This window comes from Dermacentor andersoni, chromosome 1 (assembly GCF_023375885.2).
Source record: "Dermacentor andersoni chromosome 1, qqDerAnde1_hic_scaffold, whole genome shotgun sequence".
Taxonomy (NCBI): domain Eukaryota; kingdom Metazoa; phylum Arthropoda; class Arachnida; order Ixodida; family Ixodidae; genus Dermacentor; species Dermacentor andersoni.
Window position 1 is genome coordinate 262,278,312 of NC_092814.1, and position 22,466 is coordinate 262,300,777.

General features: G+C 44.0%; 1 protein-coding gene across 5 annotated transcripts in view; it reads left to right on the forward strand.

The window, feature by feature from the left end:
• Positions 1–22,165, forward strand: part of Snapin (SNAP associated protein) — a 28,631-nt gene extending 6,466 nt beyond the window's left edge. For 2 of the 5 annotated variants that reach the window (XM_055063743.2, XM_050196281.3), the window contains one exon: positions 19,793–22,165. In XM_055063743.2, coding sequence (XP_054919718.1) covers positions 19,793–19,830 — 38 coding nt within the window. In that variant the 3' untranslated portion in view covers positions 19,831–22,165. Of the gene's footprint in view, positions 1–4,100; positions 4,286–17,141; positions 17,354–19,792 lie in introns of those variants that run through there. The other 3 variants (XM_055063742.2, XM_072284467.1, XM_055063744.2) reach the window with 3 other exon arrangements.
• Positions 22,166–22,466: the final 301 nt, after the last annotated feature.

Consider the following 22,466-nt stretch of genomic DNA (forward strand, 5'->3'; position numbering starts at 1 on the left):
GTGGGACAGTGCAAGAAACGATAAACTTCAAGGAAAGAAGGTGTCACTTATACACGACAAGCTCAAAGTAGACAGGCATGTTTTCTTTTGGGACGAATCGCAGAACAAACGGGTACAGGTTGCAGATAGTCGCTCTCGGCAAACGCAGTCGTGAAACAATGAACCTTCAAGGAATAAGCAACTGCGATTATTAAATATTAATGCTAGAAGTATTGTAAATAAAGCAGATTCCTTAGAAATACTGTTACTACAACACGACCCTCACATTACTGTTATTACCGAAACTTGGCTTCGCGAAGATATTAATGACCAAGACATCTTTCCTCCCTGCTATAGTGTTTATCGCGTGGATAGGTCTTCTAGGGGAGGAGGTGTGGCGGTACTAATTAAAGATCCGATAGAGGCTGTCGTTCTGGACATAATACCTACATTGGAATGTATATGCATAAAGGTATCTCTTTGGGGTTATACCCTCGTTATATTCGCAATCTACAGACCTCCTGACTCCCCTCCTGAATTTCTGCATGAATTACGGTCTTGTATGAATAACTATTTACACAGTAAGATTATCCTATTAGGTGATTTTAATTTGCCCGGTGTAGACTGGATGCGCCTTCAGCCTGGGCCACATCACAGTCAGAATATTAATGTACTCTTTGATATCATGTTAACACATGATCTCAGACAAATTGTTCTTGAACCAACACGTGTGCAAGGTTCTTCATCTTCAGTTTTGGACCTTGTTTTCTTAGCTTGGAAATTCGATGAATTCACGGTGGGGATCGAGCAGGGGCTATCCGACCACTGTCTTGTTTGTGTTGGCTTACAGCTTGTTTCCTGTGCTAAAACTAAAAAATCATCTGTCCATTTTGTCAAAGATTATTCTCGCGCGAACGACGCATGCGTGATTGATTACTTGGAAAATTGTCTAACTGATTTTGACGAAAATAATGTTAACTTACTTTGGACCCGCTTTAAGGACATGTGTCATTCTTGCCTTGATAAATTCATACAAATAAGAAAAAACAAGTTCACAAGCAAACACCATGGATCAATCGCAACATCATTCATATGAAACGTAAAATTAAGAGATTAAAGAAGGCCCGTACGCAGCCAACTTAATATCTGAACTACAAGACAAGCTTGCACTTGCCGTGCATAAATCAAAGGATTATTATTTTAACTCATCTCTGCCTAATTTTATTACAAACGATCCAAGTAAATTTTGGTATTACATTGCCGAGAAGAAGAAACCAATATCCCAAATGACAATAAATGGACAGATGGTTACGGAGAAGGTTGAACTTGCTCATCACTTTAATATGTTTTTTCACAGTGTCTTCTCAACTCCCAGTAATTGTTCACGTAACTGCCCAGCGTACCAACCGTTTGATGTGAATTTTATATCGTATGCTGGTGTACTGTCTATGGTGCTGAACCTAAAACCGAAATGTTCAAGTGGGCCTGATAATATCCCTAATTTGTTTCTCCGTAGATATGCTGTAACCTTATCAAAGTTTCTTGTTATAATATTCCGTGCTTCATTATTGTCGTCTGAGTTACCGAATGACTGGAGAACAGCCCGAATAGCACCAATTCATAAAAAGGGAGACCGTCTACTTGTAGATAATTACCGTCCTATTTCTTGAACATCATCATGCTGCAAACTCATCGAACATATCATAGCAAAAAGCATAACCACATACCTAGAAAAACATTAAATTTTAACTAAGTTCCAGCACGGGTTAAGAAGAGGGTATTCGACTGTCACACAGCTGGTCACTGTAGTTCATTCGTTTGCATCAACCCTTGACAAGAACGGACAAACAGACATAATTTTCCTTGACTTCCGTAAGGCATTCGATACGGTCCCTCATGATAAATTAATCTTAAAACTTGAAAATGCAGGAATCCCTCAGATGTTTATCTCTTGGATTTCAGCTTATTTGTCTAACCGGAAACAATTCGTTGAGATAAATGACGAAAAATCGGGCTGCCTTCCGGTCACATCGGGTGTTCCCCAGGGCAGTGTGCTCGGTCCTCTTCTTTTTGTTCTATATATTAATGATATCGTTAACACGGTTGAAGGTGGTGTACAGATTCGATTATTTGCCGATGACTGTGTACTCTTTAAAGATATTGTTTCTCTCCATGATCAAACTAGTTTATGTTGTAGTTTAAATAACATTCTTGCATTGTGCGGGTGCTGGGGAATGACACTAAACACAGATAAAAGCGTACTACTGTGAATGACACATAAGAAATCACCCCTGCTTTATATACATATAAGTTAGGTCCATCACCTCTTCGTTAAGTCACTAGCTATAAATACCTAGGAGTGACCCTTAACAATTCACTATCATGGAATGATCACATAACTAACACTTGCGCTTCAGCCTTCAAAAAACTATGCCTGCTGAGACACAAACTTAAGAAAGCCGCACCTAACGTTAAAATGCTATGCTACATCTCCCTAATTAGACCTAAGCTCGAATATGCTTGCATAGTTTGGGATCCATACGCAAAAACTAATATCAATAGCCTTGAGAGAATTCAGAGAAAAGCGGTCAGATTTATATTTAACAAATTTTCCAGATGTGATTCCCCCACCGAACTTATGAAAATTAACAACCTTGAACCACTCGAACTTAGAAGAAAAAAACAGAGACTTGAATTCCTTAAACTACTTCACACTAACAATTTATCCCTTGACCCATCTGAACATTTATCGCAGTTATCGACCAGAACTACACGCCACCGCAGACATGATGCATTAACCCCTTACTTTGCAAGAACAAACACATATAAGTTTTCTTTTTTTCCTAGAACTGTAACCGAATGGAATTGTATAAATTGAATCTACTTCCTAATCTTGTTTCTCATTGTTCTGTTTGTTTTGTCAATCTGATTTTCTTTGTATGTACCATATGTCGCCCTCCCTGCTTGGACCACGTGTCCGCAGTATTCAATAAATAAAAATAAATAATAATAAAAAAGCCTAATAGAGGAGTTAATACAATCAGGTAAATTGTTTATGTAAATTAGAAAAAGAAGGGGCCCAAGGACAGGGAGAGATGGGGAGTGATTGTGCTTCCATATCTTCTAAGAAATAGGGGTGACAAAACTGAAAAGGATCTTCATGTGTGTGTAGCTGTTGGGGAATCTAGTGGGCTTAGTTTTTCACAGAAAATGGGAAATAAAAAGAGATAAAGAAAGCTTTGGACAGTATAAACAAGCAAAAAAAAAAAGAGGTAGAGAAAAGGATCGAAGAAAACCTGTAAGGTACTGACATAAAAATTCTAACTCAAAATAACTGCCGGATTCCATTGCTGTGAGTTCATAGGTATCATCTGTAAAGCAGCAATAGCCAATGCAAATTAGAACACATGCTAACTAAATTTCGAAGTTCGTGCGAGCGAAGAATTGGAAAGTGCAGCACCTATCGATGTGGTCATCAGTGTAGGTCCTATTTGTAAACAATGTTGCATCATGAGCTTTGGCAAATGATTTCGGTAACATGTGAGATCGTTGCCTTGTCTCGCCATTTGTAAGACGTTTGAGCATAGTTTGCATTGAGTGCCTTGCTCTGACTGCACACGGACCTTGCCTGCAAACTCCTTACCATGTGAAGATTAGCAGGTTACTGGAGCTGTGGTTGGAATTAGCAAAGCTGGTAGACACATCTTGTGACGATTTGTCCGACTACAATGCGTTCGAAAATTTTTTTTTGTTGTGTCTGTGTTGTTGTCGAAGGCAAATCATAAAAGTATGCCATGTTAACAATTATGTTGCTGTCAGCGCTTTATTTACATCAGTAGTTATGTAAAATATTGGGGGCGAGTTGCACCACTGGAAAAGCTGGTGCCACCGTCGGCGTGACGTGGCATGAGGGATCACGTGGACATAGCGGCTGCTTCGGAAGCGCCGAAGCGAGCTGAAAACGAAAGTTTAAAGTCCCACCTGCATCGTGGTTCTGATTAAGTGGTGAGGCTTTACCGCCTTGGGTGTCTGCTTGACAACATTTGAAAGTACTACAGTATAATAGCTAGTGGCTATCTTTGGAGGCGTGCAGCATGGTAGGCTACTGCTCGGTGGCGCAGTGCCGGACATACGCAACGGAGCCCGGTGTCAGCCTTTTCACACGAAGCCGCAGGGCAAGGAGCTGGGTGAAGCTTGGCTGGTGAAACCTAGAACCGGCAGACAGCCATCGGCTACAACTCGGGTATGCAGCAAGCACAGATGCGAGGAACATTTCTGCTACGGCGCCGGAACTGCGTAATGTTCGGTGAGTAGCAGAAAACGCGCACTGAGACGCTCGCCCGCGCCCGCTGCCCGGCTAATGTCATGAAGGTTTGGTCTATGAACTTGTTGATGCTAGATACTGGCAGGTTCACTGGAATGGAAAGGGAGCAGTAAGACGCACATTAAATACAGGCACGGCATATGGTCATGTTTATGTTATGAATTATTGCACTGGATTACGAAAAAGAAGCAGAGGGAAATCGCACGCTGAGAAGACTGATAAACATACAGTGTGACGCAACTTGAGAAATAATATTGAAATGTCCAAGAATTTAGAAGACAAAGATTGAATCATCGTAACGGCACATCACAGTCGCCATATAGGTGTCGAAGTCTCTATAACGAAATTATTTTTTAACAGTTCTGATAGCGTCCACGCAACAATGGTTGCTAGTTTACTGTCAAATGCTCATATGCTGCGGCCTAAAGCTTATGGCATGGTGCGAAAATGCGCTCACAGTGAAAGCAAAACATTGTGCACGGACAAGCATGCAGACGCGCAGTCGGTCGCTGCGAACCCGTGCGATGGCTGCATTGAGGCTTCATTTATTCTCAGCGTTTGCCTATCTTTCACACAAGAAGCCAGTTTGGGAGACTCCATCGCGGCGACTGCGCGCAGTGGCGTTCACTGTACGTATTCGGTAAAAAGATAGCATCTGTAAACGATTCTGTGCTTTCATTTTGCCCAAGATTATTATATCGACAGTCAAAAACTTCCCTCGTTTTGAGAGTACCTACATAAATGTCCAGGAGGGCTGCCGCGTGGTGTTTTTATTGAGCGCCATAAGCGAAACCTATGAGGAGCGCGCCGCGTGATCCCTCATACTACGCAAAGGAGGCGCTTCCGACAGATGGTGACTCCGTAACTCCTCGCCCCCAATAGTATACATAAATTTTTGCTCTTCTAGAATATATAAGTTGCTGTATTAGTTTTGCATGCTCTCTGGTTGGACACTGCTTCACCAGATGTTGCTTTCAGCATTGCTGCTGCTCCTCCTGGGTACTACACCTCCTGGGTGACTCAGTAAACACGCTGAAAAAGGATTACAATGGTGTAGCAATGCACAGGTTTCCCACCGAACTAGCACCAAACTAGCAGATGAAACAGGAGCACACGTGGCATGGTAAACGGTGTGCCAGCGTGCATCACAGGTCTGCACACTCACATGATCGGTGCTGTTTTCAAGCATGCCTCATACGTCACGATGGGTTGTATTAATTCGAAACTGTGACTGGTCATAGCATATTGACGCGAAATACGTTTGCACGTGTTGACATGGGACCCTTAAGGCGAGAACGACAAAGTTCGTGGTAGCGCGCGTGCTCTCCGAGGACCAGCCATCGCAAAGGCAGACATTTTTTCTCAATCTGTCGGTGCTAAACTGTTTTAGTTGTCATAGCTGGGTGACATTTCTGGTGGACGTGCTGGGTACGGTCGACGTTAAGATCTCCGGAGCATACCCCAGACCTAAGCCTGGCGAGTAGTTCAACCGAGCTTACCCCTGTGCACGTACGTGCCAGCCGACGCCTCCAGGGACTCCAGCCACAGCACGGTCTGCTACCTGAACGAACTAGAATGACGACCCAACCACCTCCTGCCACTCCTGCAGCATCGCACGTTGTCGTCAATCACATCCGGACGCCGAATCTGTTCCACGGAAGTGCTTCAGAGGACGCCGATGACTGGCTTGACCATTTTGACCGGGTTGCCAACCTCAACGACTGGAACCACGAGCGTAAGCTACGTTACGTGTACTTCGCTCTTGAAGATTCCGCGAAAACATGGTTTGAGAACCACGAGGCGACACTGACATCATGGGAAGAATTTCGTAGGCAGTTCCTCAATGCCTTCACCAGGGCGGACAGGAAGGAGAGAGCGGAGTTAGCGTTGGAGGCAAGAATTCAAGGCCCGAATGAGCGAGTGACTGCGTACGTAGAAGACATGAATCGGCTTTTCAGACGTGCGGACCCTTTGATGTCTGAAACAAAGAAGGTGCGCCATCTCATGCGCGGCGTCAAAGAGGAAATCTTTGCTGGCCTAATTCGAAATCCGCCGACGACACTTGCAGAGTTCCATGACGAAGCCAGTACTATGGAAAAGGCCCTTCAACAGCGGGCCAGGCAAAACAACCACGACGCCGTGATTTCAAGGGAGCTCTCTGCCGTTACCCTCGGTAACGACGTTGGCGCCTTGCGAGAACTCATCAGGGCTGTCGTCAAGGAGGAACTGCAGAAGATGCAAACGACCACTGCCCCTGTGGGACAACTTTCCATTGCAGAAATGGTGCGCGCCGAGGTCCGACAGGCCGTCCATGTTCCTGGACAGTACGAGGCACCACAGCAGGTACCGCACGCCGAAATGAGTTACGCTGAAGCAGTACGCCGTCCGCCACCCTCAAGTGCGTGCAGCATGGTACACCCCACTCAACAAATGGACGTAAGCTTCAGGCCGCCTCGCAGCCCACCGCACATCGCCGAAGCAAGGACTAGGAAGAGCGATGTCTGGCGCACCACAGACTACAAACCCCTTTGTTTCCATTGTGGCGAAGCCGGGCACATCTACAGAATGTGTCCTTATCGTCATCTGGGGCTTCGTGGATTCTCGCCGAATGCACCTCGTCCACGACCTGGTGAGCGGCCGCCGGAAATAGAGAGTTTCGTCACAAATCGTCGCAATGATGATCAGCGATGGCCGGAGCCCCGTTCGTCGTCTCCTGCTCGTTACAGGTCACCATCACCAAGCCAAGCTTTTACTCGCGGCGCTCTGAGACGCCGCTCGCCTAGCCCGGCGGGTCGGGAAAACTGAGTTCAGCGACCTCCGGAGGTGAGGCCGCTGACGACGACCGTACGCAATATCCTCCACTACGATGACAACGACGAAAACAGAACGACGCAGACGTACAGACGGAGTCGAACACTTTACGAGAGGTAGTAACGTCGAACATTCCCGTCACCATAGACGACGAAGAAATAAAGGCGTTAATCGACACTGGAGCGGACACCTCAGTTATGAGCATGGACCTTGCCTGCAAGCTGAAGAAAGTTTCTACCGAGTGGACAGGGTCGCAGATTCGAACTGCAGGAGGCCATCTGCTAACCCCGGTAGGGAGATGCACAGCGCGAGTGAGCATTCGTGGGTTTACGTACCTCGGAGATTTTGTTATCCTCCCAAGCTGCTCGAGGGACCTAATTCTGGGAATGGACTTTCTGCAGGCTAATGGAACTGTGATCAACTTACAAAAGTCGCGGGTAACGTTTTCGACGGCGCAGGCCTTAGCAGGGAGCAGCACTGACGACACGTATGTCAACGCCTTGAGGATTGTTGACGAGAACATCACGGTGCCGCCAAGGAGCAGCCTATTGACCCTCGTCACCTGCGACGCATTCGACGGCTATGAGGGTATTGCCGAGGCAAATATCCCGCTGCTGCTTGAAAAACATATCTGCATCGCCCGGGGCCTTGTTCGAATACAGCATAAGTGCTCGCAAGTTTTGTTGACAAACTTCAGCCATGAGTATCAGCACGTCCCTCAAGGTACAGCTGTGGCATTCCTGAACGAAATTGCTGACTTCTCCGATATCGGCACGTTACAAGTGACTTCACCGGACGCAACAACTCACGCCAGCCTGAATACCCGCGTCCACATTAATGCTGACTTAGCAGATGTCCAGAAGGATCAGCTGCTGGGCCTACTAACAGAATTCTCCGGCTGCTTTTCCACGGAATCTAAAGTCCAGCGCACTTCCGTTATGCAACACCGGATAGTTACAGAGGAGTCGGCGCGGCCTGTTCGTCAGCATCCGTATCGCGTGTCACCTATGGAGTGGGAGGCGATTAAGCGTCAAGTTCAAGAAATGCTAAAGGATGACGTCATCCAGCCGTCGACAAGTCCGTGGGCATCGCCTGTCGTACTAGTAGAAAAGAAAGACAACACACTCCGCTTCTGCGTTGACTACAGACGGCTTAACCGAGTCACCAAACGCGACGTTTATCCCCTGCCACGGATCGATGACGCTTTGGACCGTCTGCGTCATGCTCAGTTCTTTACTTCGTTAGACCTAAAGTCAGGCTGTAAGACTAGAATCATGCTGTAAGATGCTAGAACACATCATAGCTAACTACATTACTAAATTCTTAAGTGATAACAGTGTACTCTCACCTGAGCAACATGGTTTTCGAAAAGGTTTTTCTACTGTCACCCAATTAACATCGGTTATTCATTATTTTGCGAATATTCTAGACAAATCCAGCCAGGTAGATGTAATATTTTTAGATTTCAGGAAAGCATTTGACCTTGTTTCACACTCCAAGTTAATTGAAAAACTTCGATTAATTAACATTCCTTGTTTCATTGTTAATTGGGTTTCAGCATACCTCACTAACCGAAAACAGTTTGTTAGTATCGATACTTACCATTCCCATGAACTTCCAGTTACCTCAGGCGTCCCTCAGGGTAGTGTTTTAGGGCCTTTATTATTCTTAATTTATATTAATGACATTGCCAGCGTTGTCACAGCACCAGTTCAAATAAAACTGTTCGCTGACGATTGTGTTCTGTTCAGTGAGGTAACCGGTTGCGATGATCAGATAACCCTGAACAATAATCTTCAAAACCTTCTTTCTTGGTGCAATCGTTGGAACATGGAGGTAAATGCTAACAAAACAGTTTACATGAAGATAACTAAAAAAATAAATAGCCTATCTTTTCCTTACGCTCTCGGATCTGAACCATTAACCGAGGTTAGGGAATACAAATATCTTGGCGTCACAATAACTCATATCCTGCACTGGAACATTCACATTTCTAACGTATGTGACTCAGCCTTTCGTAAACTCTGTCTTCTACGTCATAAACTAAAACAAGCTCCCGCTGAAACTAAACTTTTAGCCTACACATCAATAATAAGGCCAAAACTGGAGTATGCCTGCATAGTGTGGGACCCTTACACGAAAACGAACATTGGTGCACTAGAAAGAGTACAGCGTAAAGCAATCAGATTTATTTTTTCGAAATACCGTATGACTGATTCCCCGACAGCAATAATGAGACAACATGGCATTCAGACATTGGAAATACGAAGAAAAATACAACGGCTGAAATTTCTTTTTCTTCTTAAAAATAATCTCCTCGCCCTCACTCCTGAGCCTTATGTAACGCCAATGGCAGCACGCCGAACACGTCATCGTCATGCTGACTCTCTAACTCCCTATAATGCCAGAACTAACATTTTTAAATATTCTTTTTTCCCACGCACTATAACCGATTGGAATAATTTACCTCAGTCGCTACTAAACAGTACTGATTCCATTGACCGTTTGAACTACTGATTTCATAGTAATAACTGAAATTGATCTTTGTGTTACATTCCTTCTCATTGCTTAAAATTGTACTGACGGTTCATTTGTACATTTACTCTTCACTTTTGTTTTGGGAATTGTTTGGTTACAAGACCGAGTGTTCTTTTTACCCATTTGGTTCTCGCAGCTGGTGGACTCCATTGCTATTGTGCACACTAATTTGGTCCTTTTGTTCTTATGTCTGCAAATGCAATTATTCTGTATTTTGTATGCCCCTCCTGCCTGGGCCTCAATGAGGCCTGCAGTATTGTATAAATAAATAAATAAATACTGGCAAATCGATGTGGACGAGCGTGACCGTGAAAAAACCGCCTTCGTGACTCCCGATGGGCTGTACGAATTTAAAGTGCTGCCTTTCGGTCTCTGTTCCGCTCCTGCTACGTTCCAACGAATGATGGACACTGTACTCGTTAGACTAAAGTGGCAGACGTGTCTAGTGTACCTAGACGACGTTGTTGTGTTTTCCAGCACGTTCGATGAACATCTCACCCGGCTACAAAGTGTTCTTACCGCAATACGCAAGGCCAACCTCACCATCAAGCCTGAAAAATGTTACTTTGGCTTCCAGGAACTCAAGTTTCTAGGCCACGTGGTCAGCTCCCAAGGAGTACGACCAGACCCAGAAAAACTCGCTGCCGTTGCCGAGTTTCCTCGTCCTAAAGACAAAAAGTCTGTTCAGCGGTTCCTTGGCCTCTGCGCTTACTACCGTCGTTTCGTTGAAGGCTTCTCAAGGATTGCTGAACCGCTCACGAGACTGACGCGACAAGATGTGCCCTTTGCGTGGACGAAAGAACAAGAGCAGGCCTTCACCGAATTGCGTAAACGCCTTCAATCCACTCCAGTGCTGGCGCATTTTGATGACACCGCGGCAACTGAAATACACACCGACGCCAGCAACGTAGGACTCGGGGCCATTCTGGTTCAATGGCAAGATGGCGCAGAACGTTTAATTGCGTATGCCAGTCGTAGTCTGACAAAAGCAGAAGCTAATTATTCAACGACCGAAAAAGAATGCTTAGCAGTCGTGTGGGCCATCAGCAAGTTCCGACCCTACTTATACGGCCGGCCATTTCGAGCGATCAGTGATCACCACTCGCTCTGCTGGCTTGCCAATCTACGAGACCCGTCAGGTCGCCACGCTCGTTGGAGCCTCCGTCTCCAGGAATACGACATAACTGTTGTCTACAGATCCGGCCATAAGCATAGCGACGCTGACTGCTTGTCACGTTCTCCTATTCCTTTGACATCCTCCGACTTGGAGCTAGATTTGCCGTTTCTTGGTGTCGTCGACGTGGTGCGCATGGCTGACTATCAACGTGCAGACTCTGAGCTGCTTCCAGTCATCCGATATCTCGAGGGAGCTGACGTTGTTGTCCCACGCCCACTTTCACGAGGATTGACGTCGTACTGCCTGCGAAACGATGTCCTGTACAAGAAAAATTTCGAGAACAGCCAGGAAACGTTCCTTCTCGTCGTTCCGGCGGCACTGCGCGAGGTAGTTTTACAGGCGTGTCACGACGATCCCTGTGCCGGCCACTTAGGCTTCGCGAGGACATTAGCGCGCATACGGCAAAAATACTATTGGCCACACCTATTTTCGTCGGTTCAGCGCTATGTGCGAACATGCCGTGACTGTCAGAGGCGTAAAGTTCCACCCGTCAAGCCTGCCGGCCTCCTTCAGCCTTTGGATCCGCCTCCGGCGCCGTTCCAGCAAGTGGGAATGGACCTTCTTGGGCCGTTCCCCACGTCCTCCTTGCAAAATAAGTGGATAATCGTGGCAACTGACTATTTAACTCGCTATGCGGAGACGAAAGCTGTGCCGCGGGGAACTGCTGCTGAAGTCGCCAGCTTCTTCGTCCACAACATCGTGCTTCGCCACGGTGCACCCGCTGTACTCATTACTGACCGCGGTGCGGCATTTACAGCGGAGTTATTGCAACAAGTCGTCACACTGACGCACACCGACCACCGAAAGACCACAGCCTATCATCCCCAAACTAACGGCTTAACAGAGCGCCTAAACAGAACATTAGCCGACATGCTCTCCATGTACATTGATGTGGAACACAAAACATGGGATGAAATTTTGCCATACGTCACGTTTGCTTACAATACCGCTGTGCAGGAGACCACCGAGTTTACACCATTCGAGCTTGTTTACGGACGTCGCGTTACAACCCCCTTAGACGCCATGCTCCCGGTAGACCACGGAACCACAAGGAATGACAACACTGAAGATTTTGTCGAGAAAGCCGAGGAAGCTCGCCAGCTTGCTCGGAATCGCATCCGCACCCAGCAGAATACCGGACGCCTACCGTTACAACCGGACCCGACGGAATGTCCAGTACTTACCAGGCGACCGCGTGTGGGTGTGGACACCTATCCGACACCGTGGGCTCTCAGAGAAATTGTTGCGCCGCCTCAGTGATGTGAACTACGAGGTGGTGCCTCAAACCTCTGATCCTGGCTCGAACCGACGCCGTCCTCATGCTGAAGTCGTCCACGTAGTACGGATGAAGCCGTACTACGCACGCCAGGGCTAAGCAACCCTCACAAACCGCTTCAGCATTGTGTACATTCCTGTATGTTTTTTTTTTTTTTTTTGTCTTTTCATGTTGGCACTCTTGCCCATAGTGCGCGCCCGCTGCCCTTGAAGCGACCGGGCCGGTCGCTTTTGAGAGGGGAGCAATGACGCGAAATAGGTTTGCATGTGTTGACACGGGACCCTTAAGGCGAGAACGACGAAGTTCATGGTAGCGCGCGTGCTCTCCGAGGACCAGCCATCGCAAAGGCAGACGTTTTTTCTCAATCTGTCGGTGCTAAACTGTTTTAGTTGTCATAGCTGGGTGACAATATGAGCATATAACTAAACAACTGTCATGCGCTGGAGCAAGTGTGTTTCTTTACCATAATTACCGAGTCAATAGCTGCTGATTAACTCATTCCCTACCATGGGGAAAATAGGTGTTTTTTGTAGGTTACATCAGATTTTTTTTTTTCTGAAGGAACTACTGCACTCAATATTTCCATCACCATCATCAACCTATTTTAAGTCCATTGCAGGACGAAGGCCTCTCCCTCCAATCTACAATTACCCCGTGCCAACCGATTCCAACTTGCACCTGCAAATTTCTTAATTTCATCACCCCACCTAGTCTTTTGCCGTCCTCGATTGCGTTTCCCTTCTCTTGGCACCCATTCTGTAACCCTAATAGTCCACCAGTTATCTGACCTATGCATTACATGACCTGCCCAGCTACATTTTTTTTTCTCTTAATGTCAATTAGAATATCGGCTATGCCCGTTTGCTCCCTGATCCTCACCGCTCTCTTCCTGTTTTTTAACGTTACGCGTATCATTCTTCGTTCCATTGCTCTTTGGGCAGTCCTTAACTTGTTTTCAAGCTTCTTTGTCAGCCACCAAGTTTCTGCCCCATATGTTAGCACCAGTAGAATGCACTGATTATACACCTTTCTTTTTAGTGATAATAGTAAGCTTCTAGTAAGGATCTGAGTATGTCTGCTATATGTGTTCCAACCCAATTTTATTCTTCTGTAAATTTCCTTCTCATGATCAGGGTCTCTTGTGAGTAATTGACCTAGGTAAACATATTCTTTCGTAGACTCTAGGGGCAGACTGGCGATCCTGAACTCTTGTTCCCTTGCCAGCTAGGCTATTGATGTTTGTTTTCTGCATATTAATCTTCAACTCCACTCTTACACTCTCTCTGTTAAGGTCCTCAATAATTTGTTGTAACTTGTCCCCAGTGTTGCTGAAGGACAATGTCATCTGCAACCGAAGGTTGCCGAGATATTTGCTGTTGATCCTTACTGCTAAGCCTTCCCAATTTAATAGCTTGAATACTTCTTCCAAACATGCAGTGAATAGCATTGGAGAGATTCTCTCTTCTTGTCTGACCCCTTTCTTTATAGGTATCTTCCTACTTTTCTTCTGGAGAATTAGGGTAGCTGTGGAATCTTTGTAGATAATTTCCAAGATATTTACGTAAGCCTCCTCTACTCCATCATTACGTAGTGCCTCCATGACTGCTGGTATCTCTACTGAATAAAATGCCTTTCATAATCTATGAAAGCCATGTAGAGAGGTTGATTGTACTCGGCAGATTTCTCGATTATCGATTGATTACATGGATGTGATCCATTGTACAGTATCCCTTCCTGAAGCTAGCCTGTTCCCTTGGTTGACTGAAGTCAAGTGTTGCCCTTATTCTATTGAATATTACCTTCGTGAATATTTTATACAATACTGGAAGTGAGCTAATGGGCCTATAATTTTCAATTCTTTAACGTCTCTCTTTTTGTGGATTAGTATAATGTTGGCATTCTTCCAGTTTTCTGGGACCCTTGAAGTCGTGAGACACTCCGTATAAAGGGCTGCAAGCTTTTCAAGCTTGATGTCTCCTGCATCTTTGAATAAATCTACTGTTATTCCATCTTCACCTGCCACTTTTCCTCATTTCATGTCTTGCAAGGCCCTTCTAACTTCATCGCAAGTTATGGAAGGAGCCTCTGTAACCTGTTCATTACTACTTTCAATGCAGTTATCCTGGCTGCTCTGGGTATTGTACATGTTAGTATAGGATTCTTCCGCTGCTTTTACTACCATATATTCAGAATTGCTGATGATATTACCCTGCTTATCTTTCAGTGCATACATCTTGGCTTGTCCTATGGCAAGTTTTATTCTCACTGATTTCATGCTGCGTCCATTTTTTACAGCTTCTTCGGTCTTTCTCACGTAATAATTTCGAATATCCTTTATTTTCTCCTTGTTGATCAGTTTTGACAATTCTGCAAATTCTATCTTATCTCTTGAGTTGGACTGTTTCATTCTTTGTCGTTTCTTTATTAGGTCCTTCATTGCTTGAGAGAGCTTACCTACTGGTTCCCTTGGTGTGTTGCCTCCCACTTCAGTTGCTGCTTCTGAAGCCAGCCTAGTTACGGTTTCATTCATTACCTCTATGTCATCTACATCTCGCTGTTCTAAGGCTGCATATTTGTTTGCAAGTACCAGCCTGAATTGGTCCGCTTTTATCCTTACTGCGTCTAGGTTTGCCTGTTTCTTCTTGACCAATTTTACTCTTTCTCGCTTCGAATTCAGGTGAATCCTAGACCTCACTAACCTATGATCCCTGCACTTTACCCTTCCTAACACTTCTACATCTTGCACTATGCTGGTATCAGCAGAAAGTATGAAATCGATTTCATTCCTTGTTTCACTGTTAGGGCTTTTCCAGGTCCAATTTTTGATGGTACGCTTTCTGAAGAAGGTGTTCATTATTCGCAGCTTATTCCTTTCCGCGAATTCTACCAACATCTGTCCTCTAGTGTTCCTAGAATCGATGCCATAGTTGCCAATAGCTTGATCACCAACCTGCTTTTTTTCCACTTTTGCATTGCATTAGTGTAGGCCCACTGGTTCTTGGCGTTTTAGCCGGTGTCAGGCACCACCCCAAGCCTGGAGATGTTTGAGTACTGGAGGTGGTGAATGCAAGATTACAACATTCAGATTTAAAAAAAAAAGAAAAAAAACACAAGATCTCGAGGATTCGAACTTCTAAGACATCCGAGCATACAAGTTAGCTCGGTCAGATTACCCTGCAGGCTGTGAGGCTGTCTTATGGTGGAGAATTTCAGCCCAGAGGATTCCTTGATTCCTTGAAAAACTTCTTTGATTTTTCAGCGAAAGGTGTGTTTCGCTGATCACGATGGGTAACACAATATAAAATGATTTCTAAACTGTTCTGACCTCGTAGTTCGGGAACCTCATGTACGCAGGCGGCTGTGAACTCGGCTAGGAAAACGAGGCATTTTAACGACATCTGACAGCACTTAAAATGAGAAGGGGGCAAAATAATGCTGGAACTGGTTGCGTCTCACCCAAAAGGTGACGAGACACGGGGTACTGCATCGGTACTTTTGTGCTGAATCGAAGGCCGAGTCATCGAGAGTGGATATGCTGCACTGTCATATACATATACATATATATACGCAAAAACTTTCGCTCACTAACGAATCAGAAGACTCCGGCACCGGAGTTTCTGCTACACGGAGCCCATAACGCTACTCGTATTAAAAAAATGATAATAATAATAATAATGTGCACGATGCGCTTGCTTTGACCACATGCATAAACAAAAGCAGAATGAATGCACTTATCATGCATAAAAGTTTTATTAACAAGATATATGTCATAAAAAAGATTTAAATTGCCAGAATGAGGATTGTGGGATAAAATTGAACAAAATCTGTAAAGACACGCTTGTATCTACTAAGAAAAAGAATATAACAAATGTAACAAATTATGAGATATAAAAAAATGTATTGCCGTCTAATAGGCACTATCTCCGAAAAAATCAAAATTTTTCATTGAACAGGTATTCCACTACAAAAATATATGTGCAAGCACTACAGTTTGGCGTGCTGGGTTGCGGCCACCGATGTTCCGGGCTGGCTTGCGTCGTCATCGCTCTCAGAGTCAAGGTCCGACGAAAATGCAACATCCTCAGGCTCGCTGCTGCTCGATCCATCGATGAAATCGGCCGCAAGTGCAGTGGAATCACGAAATCTTCGATCTTTCTAAGCGCAATCACCGCTCCCGGAGGCGGCCATATTTGTTTTCTACTTTGGTGATCGCCAAACTTCGGAGTGCGTTCGAAAGTTGATGCCTGGTGGGGAAAAAGCAAAGCAGTTAGAAAAGAAAAATATAGTTCTCCTCCTTCACGTCCTATGGCGCAGAGTGTCCGTGAGCAGCACGCAAGATCTTGAAAGTGGCGTTTGAAACCATCGATAGTGAGCGGTGATTTTTTTTTTTCTACTTTAACGATTGCAAAAACTTTGGAGCATGTTCAAAAATCACCGCCTGGGGGTAAAAAGCGAACTGCTTAAAAACTAAAGAATAGCTCTCCTTCTCCATCATGTCCAACAGTGCAGCGTATCTGAGAGCAGTGCGGAAAGTCTCGAAACTGGCGTTTTAAACCATCATAAGCGGGCTAATGATGTCCAATGGGCGTGGTATGGAAAGAGTTAAGCGCGAAAAACGGCGTCAAAAATTTTGTCAGTGTGCCTTTAAAAAAATTAAGAGGAAAAAGTACAAATGGGAAATTACACCATTCAGTAGGAGTACGCATATTGTTGAAAGTTAAGAGAAAGAAAACGGATTGACTAAATATAATATAATGAAATAAATGAAGAAACTGCATTAAAAAGTAAACTATGAATGAATATAAATTAATTACTAAAAAAATAAATACAAGAGTTGTGACAAGAAATTGGAGGGAGGGGGAGATACTGTTCGCTCTGTTTTGACCAGACACAAGACTGCAAATTTTGAGCACTGCTGCTTCTATTTTTTCCATTTGTGTAACAAATAGATCTGAGAGCTCCCTTTTAAACATTTATCCTTTGTGGTTGCAGTGTATGAACTTGTGGATGATACATGACTGTTTTGTCGCTTCCAGAGACAGAAAATGAGAAGTCATATCTCATCCACAAGTTAAATACATTGCAAGCGCTGCCTTACACTACAATCACATGAAGACAATGGACAATGAATCCAGGGAAAGCATAGATGAAATTGTTTTTTTAATTGAAATGTAGAAATTATAAGAAAAAAGAAAAGTGTGTGATGTAGTGTGTTGTTTTAAAGAGAAATAAAATGTTTGTTTTTTAATCTGAAGAAACATTTTCAGGTGTACTGGTACTATGGTGCCAAGTCACCAAGTTCATCATTTGCCACCATGTGGCACAATGGTGCATTTAAAGCTACGGTCCCCAGACAAAAAGCTTCAGTGTAGTGCCATTCTTTCATCTAGCCGTCGTCATCATCCTCATACCCTCCCGCCATTGCCTGTGCATGATTGGCTTACTAGTGTGATCACATGGCATTTCCATGTGACAGCACTGATCACTAGTGCCCCCAAGAGGTTACAGAGTTTTTTCACATAGCATGATTTGTAGCAACATACGCATGAATATAATGATATATTGCATGGAATACAGTTTCAATAGTATTGATAATTATGAGTGTAGTATTACACAAACTAGAACATATTTGTTTTTGCACATGCATTGAGAGGTTTGGAACCTTTTGGGGGTGCTAGAGGCTCTCCATGTAGGAGGACGATTAGAGTAGGAGGGGAGTGGGAAAGGGGGAATGGTGCTATGTTGAAACTTATCTAAGGACTTCATTCAGTGATGAAGTGTGGCAGTTCTATTAGCAGTTGGCACACTGGTGCAGTTTACTTGTGCTTCCATGTGGAACTTTCTCAGGGAGGCTACCAAAGTGCATTTGTGACATACGAAGAATCCAAATAAAGACAGTGGTGCCAAAGTATGCTTTGTTAAATAAAAGAGAACAGTGGATTATCTACTGCAAAAACATTCTACGATATTGGCTTTCAGATATGTAGCTGGTCATTCAGGGACTCATGCAAGTATGTACATTGTTCTCATAGAAAAACAAAAACAAAGTTAAAGGGGCCCTGAGAAACAGTTCGAACATAGTAAGAAAACGTTGCCATTCTGTTCATGAGGCTCCTGTGAACATGTGAGCCATATATTATTTCACTGCATGCAGCAGGGAATTCACAATTTTGTGTCAAAAGCAGTGCAAAATCACTTGCTATCTCCTTCACAATGTCGTCATGCAGCGTCATCGCAAACAGCTCGACCCACCAACAGTTATTGGCTGATTTCATGATCGCGAGAACATTCTCAGTAATACAGTTATTCCTCATTTGAGTTAAATAAATAGAAAATATATATGTCTGCAATCTCAAAACTACAGAAAAACCATATCATTTTTGCCCTGCCAGTCTATACCACCGTGGTCTACACACAACTATTGCGCATTGCTGGATCTGCTGTGAGAGGCCTCCAAGATGAAAAGCATAGTGTAGATAGCGTGACCGCCACATGGTGCTGTTGCAAGCTGTGTCGCCGCCAAGACATTCAATCTTTGGGCAGGGCCAGCTGGGCATTGCTTCCTTGTTCACCCTTGCCATCTCCCCTGTGTAGCTTCCAGCACGTTAGTGGAAATGAAAGGAGAAAGGCGCTCATTGGTTTGATAAGTATGCCTAACTTGGCTTGCACTTAATGGATTCCAAACATTTTTTGTGGCAGAAGATTCACAAGGCAACATAATTTAATAGTGATGTCATTCTATAATTAGTTAGAAAAGTGTTTCAAGGCCCCTTTAAGGTTTGTAACAAGCATAGGTGTGTTAAATTTGTAGTGGTCAGTATGATCTTTCAGTCATTCAAAGCTTACAATCACTGAAAAAGCCTTTGGTTAAATCTGGATCAATGCAATTAACACAGGCTTACATAGATGAGTCATTGTAGGTGCCTCACCAGAGTTCTTGCTCACTTTTGCCGTGAATCCTTGCAAAGCATCCTTGAATCCCACCTCCAGAATGCCTTAATGAAAGGCCAAGTGTGATGAAATTTTGGGCTGTGCAAGAAGCCTAGTTTCACATAGTGTAGGTAGTGTACGTATAGAGCAGCCTCTGTGCAAAATTTTTCATTTAAAATATGAGTGGGTGCATCATGAAAGGCTTGCAAAAGTAGATGATTTTGATACCGAAACTTTAAAGAACGCTGCAATTACCGCTGGCTGGAAGTGATGCATGACTCATTACCTGTGGCTGCCGGCAGCGCGCTGAAAAATCTCGGAGGTGACTTGCAAAAAATAGTGCGACTTACTCCATACAATAGTCAGCAACATGCATTTGGTAGCGTTGTCTTAGAGTGCATGGGCATATTTTAAAACTCTGGGTAAAGTTAGCTGGGACACTACTCATTACCAATTTAGCCAAAGTGAAGTTTCGTTGCAGTTTGCCTTTAGCCCATATTTTGACAGATGTTGTTCTTGCAGAAACAGAAAAATTTGATTAAATGAATGCAGCCAGCACACTTCATAAGTTCTCACTCAGCAGCCCAACAGATACAAGTTGCTTTGTTGCTGACTGTTGCATGAGTTGCTGTTTGAGCTTAGCAGTCGTTTCTCTTATTTCTATATATATATTTTGTTGTGTGTTTCTCTCAACAACAAAACTGTTTTGTGGAGTCTGCATTCATATTCATTGCTTCCTATTGTTTTTATTTTGAAGGAACGTCTGAACAGAATCAACCAGAGCATCACCCGTGAAAATGAGAGACGTACAGCACTCTTGGAGCCACAAGTTTCTACACCAAGCGAAGGATAGCTCTATGTACTGCCTACTGTGTTATTATATTGAAACATTCCTTGCAATCAATGGTATTGCAACCTCATGAACAGTTTGCAGAGCTCGTGATAATCAATATCCGTTCCACATCAAAGCATATACCTCTTTAACGAATACATCCTTCTCATTTCTTGTGGAGTGCACAGCATTAACATGAAGACATGTTAACTGTAACAAGATATTTTAATTGAGTACAAGCATACCAGTGTATGTAGACTTGTTTGACTTTGCAGTCGGACTGACAAATCCACCAATGAAGAGTGTGCTGCATTAGTTGACTGTACAAGTACTAATTTTGCATCGTTGGAAGAAACTGAAGATCCTTGTGCAGGTGATCATTTGTGTTGTGCACATGTTGAGTTGTGCAGCCAAAGCTACATCTGAAACAAGTGTGGGGCCTCTGGTTTTGCCCACAATACACCAGCCCATACACCAAACTGCTGACTAGTTTCAGCTAGAAACAGTTCTATTGTAATAATCAGTAGGCTCTCTGACATTGATGGCACAATATGCACTTAGCTTAGCAGCTTCTCAACAGTGTTTACAATGGAGAATCTTGACAAAAGAGTTTGACATGCTAGGCCGAAGATTACGAGCTCTTGCCTACCACTGTAAGCATTAAAAAGTAACCTGGAAATACAAAATATGCAGACTTGTGTGCATTAGGTGTTCAAAATTATTTACTGTTACAATTGGTTAGGTGGACAAATGTTACCTTTCTTTTTTTAGCTGTCATCAGGTGACGCCTTTTAGATTCACCATGAAGCTTTTTTTCTTTGGTCTTGTAGTTGGACAACTGCACATTTATTTTGCCTGTTTATTATTTTCTGTGCTATAAAAAAAAGCATTCATGGTGAAATTTGGAGTGCACACAACAGACAAGGACGCAGAGAAGGTTATTACTTACCAACTAGGTTACTTACCAACTCACCCAACTATCAGTTCTGCTGAATTCAAGAAAATCATGTTTTTGTACAAAGGAAGGCAACTAACTTTGAGGCAAATTTGAAATATGAAAGAGCATTGCCATCAGGGTTTTTCCACGATTTCCAGCTAGCCAACTTGCTTAGTAAGAAGTAAGTTTCGGACTAGGGGTTCACTCATACTTGAATACATGAATAAGATATGACAAATCAGTTATGCGGAATCCCGCAAGGTGGAGGAAGCATTATGAAAGGCAAAAAAATGTCATCCACCTAAATGTAGCACGAAGCTATAAAGGAAACCCATATGCATTTCTCAGAAAGAATGTGTCGCACTTGAGGAAAAATTCATCCTTGTCAGGGATTCAAACCCGGGACCAACACCTTTCTAGGGCAGTCTCTCTACCATCCGAGCTAACCAGGAGGCTAGCAGATAGCAGCAAGAGGGTGAATCAATTGCCGACTCGAAGCATAAGGACACTGAATATGGCAAATCAATTCTGCGGAATCCCGCAAGGTCGAGGAGGTATCGTGAAAGGGAAAAATTGTTATCCACCGGAATGTAGCATGAAGCTGGTACAGTAATGTAGCTTCAATCGACGACAGATCAACATGCCGGCCCTTGGCAGTGTAATAGTAAAGCATGTAGCAACAGAAAATGAAAACATACTTATTAAGGCAAAAAGAGCATGCCATCCTTGCTGCTAGCTTTGCTTGCTAATAAATGTCAAGAACTCCAAAGTGCAAATCCCTTCACAAATTAGCGTGAAGGAACGAAAGGTTGTCCATGGACTTGGGCTTCAGTAGAGTGTATCATTCGTGCATGATGCATCCTACAGCACTGAAGTTGCCCTCGCTGCTGGCGCTTGTAGCTTGAACCACCAAGATCTTTCATACAAGTTTGTGAAATTTTAGATAGTTACTTTCTTTGCCTTTCCAATACTCAAGTTCTGATTCTGAGCACACGCTTAACGATTGAGCACGCAGGTACTCGCTAATTTAATCCTGGTCATGCGCTGTGATTGAGCACGCAGGTACTCCCTAATTTCACCCTGGTCATGCACTGTGTTGTCATCATTGTCGTGCCACTCACCGAATGGTTTTATGCGCTGAATTGTTGCAGGGTGCTCTTTGGACTTGCTGCGTGGTGTTGGAAATTAAAATGATGTCAACTGCTTTGCATGTGCATACACCTCATTGCACACTTATGGCGAAAGCATTTGCAGGTGCTTGAATTGAGCCCACAGAAAAGTTGTGACTTTATGATGCATGGCCAAGTTTACTTTGGCGGTCAAAAAATTTCATGTGCGTAATTAAATCTTTGATATTTCCATTGTGTTTGCTGAAGTATTGCATGGCCTCTCAAGGCTTGCAATTTTTGCCATATGCAGTATGGCAAGTGCAACATTGGACATCTGTCGGCCTCAAGTGCTCACAAAGCGTCTTGAAATGGTCCCAGAAAAGTGATCAGAACCCTCACCGTATTCTTGTTAATGGCTTCTGTGGCATCAGGATTCCTCGTTTCAAGCAGCACTTCCATATTTTCAATTTGGTGGAACACAGATCTGAGCATCGCAGGTTTGGAGTTCCATCATGTTGGAACCTCGTGTAATACTCCGTCGCTGAGTTGACTG